Source organism: Propithecus coquereli, unplaced genomic scaffold, assembly GCF_000956105.1.
Source record: "Propithecus coquereli isolate 6110/MARCELLA unplaced genomic scaffold, Pcoq_1.0 Scaffold122, whole genome shotgun sequence".
NCBI lineage: Eukaryota > Metazoa > Chordata > Mammalia > Primates > Indriidae > Propithecus > Propithecus coquereli.
The window spans coordinates 3,075,422-3,085,045 of record NW_012136303.1 but is presented as its reverse complement, the minus strand read 5'-3'; the positions used below and the strand labels follow the sequence as shown (position 1 = coordinate 3,085,045).

The window sequence follows — 9,624 nt, the reverse complement described above, 5'->3', positions numbered from 1 at the left end:
AGGACTTGAACCCAGTCTATCCCATGACACCCCAGTGTCCACCGAGCTGTGGCATCATCCCAGATGGGTTTTGAAGTCAGAGCTCTGGTTCAAATCCTGGCTCTGCCACCTGCTCGTTGTGCGAGCGAGGCTGGTTCCTCCTGAGGGGGGACGAGGCCCCACTGAGACAACCGATGTAAAGCCTGGGGTGGCACTTGCCACGTCTTAGTTGTTCATTCATCGTCCCTGCTACTGCTCTCATCGTTGTCCCAGGGAACCGGCTGCCCCGGAGGCAGGGAGCCCCTTGCGTGGCTCACGTCATGCCTGGTCCAGGGCCCCTGCCACGTGTTCCAGCGCCCCACCCACCTCCATGCCAGCCTGGACCCTCCTTTTCCCAAACCTCAGGAAGCTGCAATCTTGGGGCTGCCTCCATGCCACGCTGTGGTTCACCAGGAGCCACAAATATTTACCTTGGAGATCTTAGCCCAGCCTGAGGCCTCGGCCCAAAGGCAAAGTGTGGCCACCTGGGGTGTGCAGGATATAAGGCCGGATTTCCAGACCCACTGCCCAGGAGAGGAGAGGAGCGGGCCGAGGACTCCAGCGTGCCCAGGTAAAAGCGTAGAGAAGGGGCCAAAAGCCTGGGTTGCCAGGAAGGTTCTGAGTGAGACGCACCTGCTGGGATCAGGTCCGGAGCACAGGGGAGGCTTGGCCCCCAGGTAAGGGCCCCCCGTCAGCCGGTCTCACTGAGGGTCAGGGCCGGGGCATAGAGAGGTGCCCGGCTTCCTGGCCAGAAGACCAAAGAGCAGTGACGACGGGATGGGACTGGCTGAGTCTTTTCCTGACCTCATCCCAGTGACACGAACCCACTCTGCACACACTGATCTGTGCCCCACTGTGCTGGAGTGAAGCTGGGGACAGAGAGAAGCATCAGACAGTCTCCGGCCCCCAAGGAGCCCCCAGCATGGGCCAATGTGGCACGTGCCGTGCCCGAGGAAGGCCCAGGGGCGTGGCAGGGCAGGGCAGTCAGAGTAGGCTTCCTAGAAGAGGTGCCGTGTTGGTTGCAAGGCTGAGTGGAAGGTGGCTGGGCAGAGGAGGAGAGAAAGGTGTTCCATGCAGGGGACGAGCATAAGCACAGGCCAGGAGAGGAGATGCCACGTGGGCCCTTGGATTTGGAGGAGGAGACGCTTCTCCCAGGAGGGGATGCACCATCCTCGTGGACCCCTGCGTCCCTCTGATCAGGACAGGACTGAGTGGCGTGTGAACACAGTGGAGGACAGGCAAGGTCAAGGTGTTTGGAAGAAAAATGTTACGGAGTTGGGGTGGGGAGTGCCCAGACCAAACAGCAGGCTGTGCAGTGTCACCTCTGTCTTCCAGCTTAGACTGCAAGGTGTCCCCTTCTGACTCCAATACTAGTAATAATATTAATAACTGGTCGTGATCATAATGGCGGCTAACACGTATAGAACACAGCGGCATGCCAGGCCACAGATGGATTGTCTCATTCAATCCTCCCAACAGCCCTGGGATATAATTATTCCTCATTTTACAGGCTAGAAAACTGAGGCTCAGAGAGGGTAAAGCACTCGTCTAAGATCACAGAGCAAGTGTGGAGGCAGGCCTCCAACACGGGTCTGTCTGACTCCCAAGCCCGTGACGTCTCCCCTCCATCCTCGGGCCTCCTGACTCTAGCGGGTGGGGTCCCTGTGACTCGACAGCCCAGACCTCCTCAGCATAGCGGGCTCGGACTCCCAGTTCTTTCGGGGCTCCCAGAGGCCCTGCATTCATTCAGCAGCCATGTATTAAGCACTTGCTGGGTGCCAGGCACTGTGCTGGGTGCTGGGACCCAGTGGGGAGCAGGCAGACCCAGCCCTCCCTCCTTATTGCGGGGGTCCCAGAAGAGCTTGCACTGCTCCCGACCACAGGAGACACATATCATCCAGATGCCACATTTGTCTTCGCAACAAGAAACCCACATGCTAAGCCAAACGAGGGCTTGGATCTGGGGGTCCGTGTCTCCCCTCCCTCCGAGTGGGACAGTCCACAGGGGGCAGAAGCTTCCAGCAGGGGCTTAAAGGCAGGGCCAGGGCGCAGGCTGGAGAGCTCAGGGCTGGGTTGCAGTGTTGATGTCCCGCCCTGTGGGAGGGACAGAGCGACCTGTTCTGGGGGCCAGAACACCCTGAGCTCCTCTCCCCGGGAGGTACCACAGGCCTCTCTCTCTCTGCCTTTCTCTCCCTGGTTCCAGGGAGCCACCCATTCCCTCCCCAGGCTCCTTACTATTGGATGAAGCAAAGAGCATTTCTGAACACTGAGTCCTTCCTAAATTCTTATTTCTCTCCTGCCTCCAACCTTCCTGGCCTGAGCCCCAGGGCATCATTTCTCGGACTGTGGTCCAGGGTTGCTGGTTGCAGGAGAGGGAAAGCTTTGCAGAGAAAGTAAACATCTAGGCAGGGCTTTAAGGGATGTATAGGAGTTCGGCAGGCAGATAAGGAAGGAGAAAAGCATTCCAGGAAGCAAGAGCAAGGGCGAAGGCACGGACGCAGGAGAGCACAGAGCACATTCTGGGAACTTCGAGCTTGAAACTTGATAGAGTGAGAAAAGAAAAAGCAGGAGGTGAGGGTGGCTGAGGCCGGATCGTCGAGGGTTTGAAATGCCAGACAGATGGGGTGGGGAAACCAGAAGCAGAGGCGTTTTGTCCTGAGCGCTGTGGTGGGTTTTCTATAAGAAAATAGCTAATATCTTCGAAGTGCTCACCGTGTAAGACTGTGCTAAATGTTTTCTAGGTAGTAACTCATTTAATCCCCTCAACTATGTCAAGTAGGGGTTATTATGCCCATTTGTCAGATAAGAAGACTGAGGCACAGAGAGGTTAAATTGATTCTCTAAGACCACACAACTGGCCCCTGGCAGTTAGCCATTTCGCTAAATGGCTTCTCCTGGATGCAATACCCCAGGTCACCGGGCATCCTGGGCCTGCCCTTGGCCTCTCTGCCCAGCCAGCAGGGCCCTCTGTGCTCTTCCCAGCTCCTGCCACCTGCCACCTGCTGTTCACCAACACCCAGGAAGATGGCCGGCCCGTGGTTCTTCACCCTCCTCTGTGGTTTACTGGCAGCCACCTTGGTCCGAGCCACCCTCAACCCTGCTGTGGTTCTCAACCTCGGCGCAGAAGTCATCAGAGAAAGTAAGTCTTGGGCCCTCGGGCCTCACTTCCACAAAACAAGGGGGCAGGTGGAGCAGCCCGCCACAGGACGGAGGCAGTTCCCCATTGGAGGGTGTGCAGGGCCCGGCTAGGATCCCAGGACTCAGTGAGACGGGAGTGACGAGTTACAAAGGTTTGGAGTATCTGTGATCTAAGGAGTTCGGAGGTGAGGGCGATCTGGCTGCGACGTCTGTCACCCCACTGATCACCACGGTTGATTCTGCTGATCTGGCTGGCTGGGCGGGTGTCCCCGTCCTCCCTCACCGCCCTATGTGGGTCCCTCCCGAAACCGTGAGCTCGGTGGAAGAGGACGAGCTTCCCCGATAGAGGAGGACCGTGCTTCGGTCAAGCGTGTACGCGTAGCTGCGCTCCCTGGCTAGATCCTCCAAACAAGCTCTCGAGAGTCCATGACTCCAAGAGCCCCTTCTTCTTAAATTCCGCGATTCCAAAAACCCACTACTCGGAGGTCCCGTGGCCGGCAGCAGGGGTGCGTGGCCCCTGTGTGCAGTGACTCACCTGCCTCTCCCACTGTCTTGGCCTGAGATCCTGTCGTCAGAGCATCTCCCCGGAGTGAGGCCCGGTGCTCCCTCGTCCCCAGCAGAGGCCCCCGACTGGAGGCTGGTAGCCCGAGTCCCGGGCGCAGCATGTCACTCTCCAGTGCTGTGACCCTGGGCTGGTCCCTGAGCCTGCCTTCCTCCTCTGGAAACGAGTGAGAGGGCCTTGCTCACCGGGTTGTTGGGGCACCCGACGGGACAGGAATCGACAAGAACTTGTGAATTCTATGACTGGCTTTTCAACCTCGGCACCTCTGACTCTGCAGCCAAATGATTCTCTATCGTGGGGGTTGTTTGGGCACCGTAGGATGTTTAACAGCACCCTCAAGCCAGCTGTGACAACCAGAAATGTCTCTAGACATTGCCAAATGTCTCCTAGGGGACAAAATCACCCTGGCTGAGAACCGCAGCTCTAAAGTGTCACCACCTGAGAGGGAACTAATCTGTCTGCTCTGGTGGGTCACCTGAGCCCTTAGAGGACCAGACCTCTGTGTTCAGTGGACCTGGGCCAGGGCCGGAGGGCAGGGGCAGGGCCAGGTCCTGCAGGGTGGATCCCCAGTAGGGACAGGAAGCAGAGAGCTCTGGGAGGCTGGAGGGGGAGGTCGATGGGTGGCTGTGTGCCCTGGGCCCACACAGTGAATCTCAGGCATGTGGAATTTCAGCCAGAAGGAGCTTGGAGAGGAGCGACCATGGTTTAGGTTCTCCCAGGAGCAGGATGTGAGGCAAGGAGTTGTGTGCAAGTGGTCATCTTGGAGGTGTTCCTGTAGGAGAGAGGGGAAGCAAGTCGGGTAGGGGAAGGTGGCCCATGAGGGTGCATCTCCAAGCCACTTACCCCTGTGGGGACTGCAGCTCAGTCCTGCTGGGCAACTGCATTAGTGAGGAATAATCAGGAGGCAGAAACCACACAGCAACTGCAACAGGCAAGTTCAATATAAAGAATTGTTATCAGGGGATTGGAGACATGGGGAATTGGCTCAGGGGGTAAAAAGGGAGAACTCTGAAGCCTGCCTTAGGGGTGGAGGGGACAGCCAAGGAGAGAACAAACTTGGGGGCAGAGAATCCTCCTCAGACCTCACTGGAGAGGGTGCGTTTGAAGCCCACCGTATGGCGGAGAAGTTCAGCAGGCTGCCCCGGCCAGGCCGGTCCACAACCGGCAAGCTGAGGCTGGCAGGAGAGAACCACCTGCCAGGGAGCCAATGAAATTCTCTGGGAAGCTGCCCCTGGAGGAAGGGCACTGCTGTCAACTCGCTGGGAAGCCCCCTCTGGGAAACTGCCTGGAAGCTGGCCAGGGTGCCCGCAGACCTCGCTGCCCTCAGGGGTGCCGCTAACCCTCGGCCAGAGCCACTAGGCTGTGAGGCCACAAGAGCCTGGCAGGAGGAGTACACGAGGGCCATGAGGGGAAGCCCCTTCCTCCTCCATGTCCCTCCAGAGCCTCCACTGCCGGGGTGTAACATGGTGCCAACTGTCAGAGAAGAAATACGCATGAGGCCCAGCTCCATTATCGCAGAGCAGGCAAAATGGGCGGAATGTGGCTGAGAGCAGTAACACAGGAGCTCTGAAACACAGTGGGGACACACGCCTGAGTCATCCTGCCCGAGGGCTGAGGGAGCTGGGGTATTTATACACCAACTCTCATCAGTCATTGGCCAAGTGCTGCCTCTGGGGCATCGGCTGCCCAGCGCCTCTGGCCTGCTCTGCACACGAGCCAAACGGGCTCTGGCCGCTAGTAAACAGCTTGGCAGGGACCAGGCTCCCGACTCATGGCTCTCTGTCCCCAGTTCTTCCGCTCAGCATCCGCGGTTCTCTGGACAGCAGACCACAGAGCGTGGATACCAGAGTTGTTAGCAGGTGCGACCAGGCAGGGCCTCCTGGGTTCCCTGCCTCTCAGCTCTGGAAGTGTTTGCCGCTGGCTCGGGGGAGAGATGCGGGTCCCTGTGCTGGGTGTTGTGACCAACACTCTCAGCAGAGGCTGGTGATGCTCAGGCCCCAGCCTCTCTTTTCATGTGAAAATGACCCGTCTGGGCCACCGTCCTCAAGGATAGCGGTCCTGGCCTCCACCACAGCAGAGATGGTCGTGCCCTAGGAGCCGCAAGGAATCCCCTCCCCACCTCAGGTCCCCGCCAAGCTGTCCTTCTCATCCCTCCTCTTGGACCCTAATCCCCGGGATCTGCCTCCAGAGCTGACACAGGCGCTGGAGGACCACAGCGCCACCGCCATCCTCCAGCAGCTGCCGCTGCACAGAGCCTTGCGAGAGGAGCCGGCCGGGGTGCTGAGAAGCCTCGTGGACGCTGTCCTGAAAAACATCATCTGGTAAGTGCAGCGGGACAACGTTGGGAGCCAGCTCCTTCCCACACCTCTGCCCAGGACACACTTCGCACGCTCAGTCCGTCAGCAAACATCAATTTGTGTCACACCATGAAGCTCCCAGAGCAGTTAACAATAGCCATGAGACAGTGACACGGGAACCCTGATACGACAACCCAGAGGAAAGTCACCTGGGGCGGGAGAATGGAGGGAGAGGCAACACTTCTCCATGGAGGTGACAGTGGAGCCAGCCATTCAGTGCCCACCAGTGCCCAGCCATTCAGTGCCCCCAGCAAGGCATTCCGAGCAGAAGGACCAGCCTGGGCACGGGCACAGAGGGCTGAGAGTCGATCAGAATGGCTGCAGCTCAAACCTCAAGGCAAGGAGTGCGAGCCCAGCGGGGCCAGGTCACCAAGGGTCTTGTGAGTCATCACCTAAAAGAGAAGGAACCATCACAGCATTGCACACAGGAGCGGAGGGGAAGGGCGGCAGCGAGATGCTGGGAAGGAGGCAGTGGCCAGAGATTGGGGTCCTGCTGCTGGCCAGGGGCCCAGGGGAGATGGGAAAGATAGGACGGGAGCGGGGCTGGGGACAAGGCTCATTGAGCATGAGGCATGATTCTTATCTCTCCTGAATCCCATCCAGGCTAAAGGTCACCTCAGCTAACATCCACCAGCTGCAGGTGCAAGCCTCAGCAAATGCCCAGGAGCTAGTCGTCAAGATCCCCATGGACATGGTGGCTGGATTTAACACGTGAGTGTCCCCCCTGTCGGGTGCAGTGGGCCTGACAGGTTCATCCCCTCATTCCTCCTTCTGCCTACGCAGGTGTCTGGGAAAGAAAGTTCCAAGCAGAGAGAAGAGCAAGTGCAAAGGCCCTGAGGCAGCAGTGTACTTGCCTTGCTCACAGAATGGCAAAGAGAGGGGTGGCGGGGAGGGCGCAGGGGGCACTGAGGTCAGCAGGCAGCCAAGACCAGATCACGCAAGGTCCTGTGAGCAAAGGTGAGGACTTGGTTTTTACTGTGTGAGACAGGAGCCACAGAGAGTTCTGAGCAGAGGAGGGACATGATATGGCTTAGTGTTTTTACAGAATCCCTCTGACTGCTGTGGGGAAAACAGACTGTGTAGGGGCAAGAGTGAGGCAAGAAGGCCACCCAGAAGCTACTGAACAGTTCAGGAGATGACGAGGGCTTAGGCCAGGGTTTGCAGCAGGGAGCTGGCGAACAGTGGTTGGATCCCGGGCATGTTTGGGAAGTAGGCGGAGACAACAGGATGTCCTGCGGAATTGAGGGGAATTGAGGGCCTGTGCATATGGAGAGAGCGAAAGGGAGAGGGCAGCGGAGTCAAGGATGCCTCGCAGGCTTTTGCCCGCACAACTGGCAGGACGGCGCGGGCAGGAACCGAGGCAGGGAAGGACACGAGAGGAGCAGGCCTGGAGACAACCCAGTTCAGTGCTGCACCTGCTACACTTGAGAAGCCCAAACGACATCTGAGTAGAGAATGGGTTAAAACTGTGGAAGCTGGCCGGGCGCGGTGGCTCACGCCTGTAATCCTAGTTCTCTGGGAGGCCGAGGTGGGTGGATCGCTCAAGGTCAGGAGTTCGAGACCAGCCTGAGCAAGAGCGAGATCCCGTCTCTACTAAAAATAGAAAGAAATTAGCTGGACAACTAACAATATATATATATATAGAAAAAATTAGCCAAGCATGGTGACACATGCCTGTAGTCCCAGCTACTCGGGAGGCTGAGGCAGGAGGATCGCTTGAGCCCAGGAGTTTGGGGTTGCTGTGAGCTAGGCTGACGCCATGGCACTCACTCTAGCCAGGGCAAGAGAGCCAGACTCTGTCTCAAAAACAAAAACAAAAACAAAAAACTCTGAAAGCTGTCAGCGCACGAAAGGGATCTAAACCAGGAGAAGAATCCCAAAACGGAGCCTGGGACGCACTGGGGTGAAGTTGGGGAGACGAGGAGAAACCCACAAAGGAGATTGAGAAGGGGGCGAGAGCCAGAAAACAGATGGGTGTGGCTTTGCTGCAGCCCCGGGCGTGGGTGCTGCTCACACGCAGCTGCCTCCGCCCCCAGGCCCCTGATCAAGACCATTGTGCAGCTGCACCTGGAGAGCGAGGCCCAGGCCTTCATCCGACTGCAGACCGGAGCCAGCGGCCCCACCCGCCTCGTCCTCCGCGGCTGCGCCACCAGCCCAGGGGGCCTGCGCATCAGCCTGCTGCATAAGTAAGTGCAGCAGCCGCTTCCAGCTGGGCTCCTGCAGGGCCTGGGAGCGAAGCCCGGTGGTGGCCCATCCCCACGAGCTGAGGCCTAGAGAAGGAAAGGGACACGTCCTTCCTGATTCCTGATCTGAGGTTCCTTCCAGGGACTCTGTGATGCCAAAGAAAGATCAGGACATCCAGGGCAGAAGCAGTAATGGTGGGATTTCAGGCGTGACGCCAGGAGGTGGGATCAATATTTGAAGGAGGAGAGAAGCCCCCTTCCTACGGCCTCTCCAACCACTCGAGGCCGGCATGGGAGGTGCCAGGGGTAAAAACAAAGGCACTGGAGTCAGGCAAAAGCATCTTCTTCATTCATTACCTGTTGATGTTGGGCAAGTCACCTCCATGTCTCACCTTCCTCACCTGTAAAATGCAGGTGATGATGCTTCCAGGTGGCAGTGAGGAGACTGGATCAGGCTACGGCCCTCGAGCCTCAGAATAGCGCATGGCACGTGGCAGGTGCCATCCTGCCCTTCTCAGCAGGAGGGGAGGGAGAAACGCCAGCTCCCATCATCCCAATGTCCAACACAAATTTCTAAAGAGGACACTCAGCCCCTGCTCCCTGAGAACTGTCGGCCACTGGCTACACCTGGCTCAAGGCCTACTCCCAGCCCTCTCTCTAACCGGTCGTATGACCTTGGGCAAGTTCCTTCCTCCCCTGGACTCAGTCTCCCACTCTGTGAAATGGACAATTGTCTGACTCTTCCTAATCTCTCTCCACTCTCCTCCGTGGAAGGGTCTCCTTCCTGGTCAACCCCTTAGCGAACAAGGTCATGAAGCTCCTGGTGCCAGCCCTGCCCAAACTGGTGAAAAGCCAGGTGAGTGGAATCGGGGCCTCTATGGCCTGTGACGATTGCTCCCCCTGTGGGGCTGGTGCTCCTTGGGTGAGATGCTTCTGGGGCTGGATAATTCTTTCAGCAAAGCAAGGAGCAATGGATTGGGCCATTAGCACAGGCAGATCGTTGAGATCAAGGTCATGGAACTGCCAAAAGTCGGCCAGGAGGCCTTGAACAGTGATGTGCCGATACATTTTTAACAATTGTCCCTGGTGGGGTTGAGGGGAAGGAGCCCTGATTTTTAGCTTTTGCCGATTTCCCTAGTGTAAACACTCCCTATGGGGCCAATTTTAGGCTACCAAGGTGATGTCACCGAACCGTTAGGAGGAGATGCACAGTAGCACACTATTGTGTAATATTTCCACCAAGCAGATACAATAGACGTGACCGCAGGAGCAATAGATAATAGTAAAATGTAGCAACATATCTAGGAAGTAATGAGTTTTAGGTTTTTGTTAAATCCATTTTTAATATAATTTACTGAATTTTAAA

At 57.4% G+C, this 9,624-nt stretch overlaps 1 protein-coding gene across 1 annotated transcript in view; it reads left to right on the top strand.

Annotated features, from left to right (window-relative positions):
* The first annotated feature begins 3,042 nt into the window (after positions 1-3,042).
* Positions 3,043-9,624, top strand: part of BPIFB1 (BPI fold containing family B, member 1) — an 18,804-nt gene continuing 12,222 nt past the window's right edge. The window contains exons 1-5 of the mRNA XM_012665780.1: positions 3,043-3,157; positions 5,907-6,039; positions 6,679-6,786; positions 8,112-8,261; positions 9,033-9,114. Of these exons, the coding sequence (XP_012521234.1) occupies positions 3,043-3,157; positions 5,907-6,039; positions 6,679-6,786; positions 8,112-8,261; positions 9,033-9,114 (588 nt within the window). The remainder of the gene's footprint in view (positions 3,158-5,906; positions 6,040-6,678; positions 6,787-8,111; positions 8,262-9,032; positions 9,115-9,624) is intronic.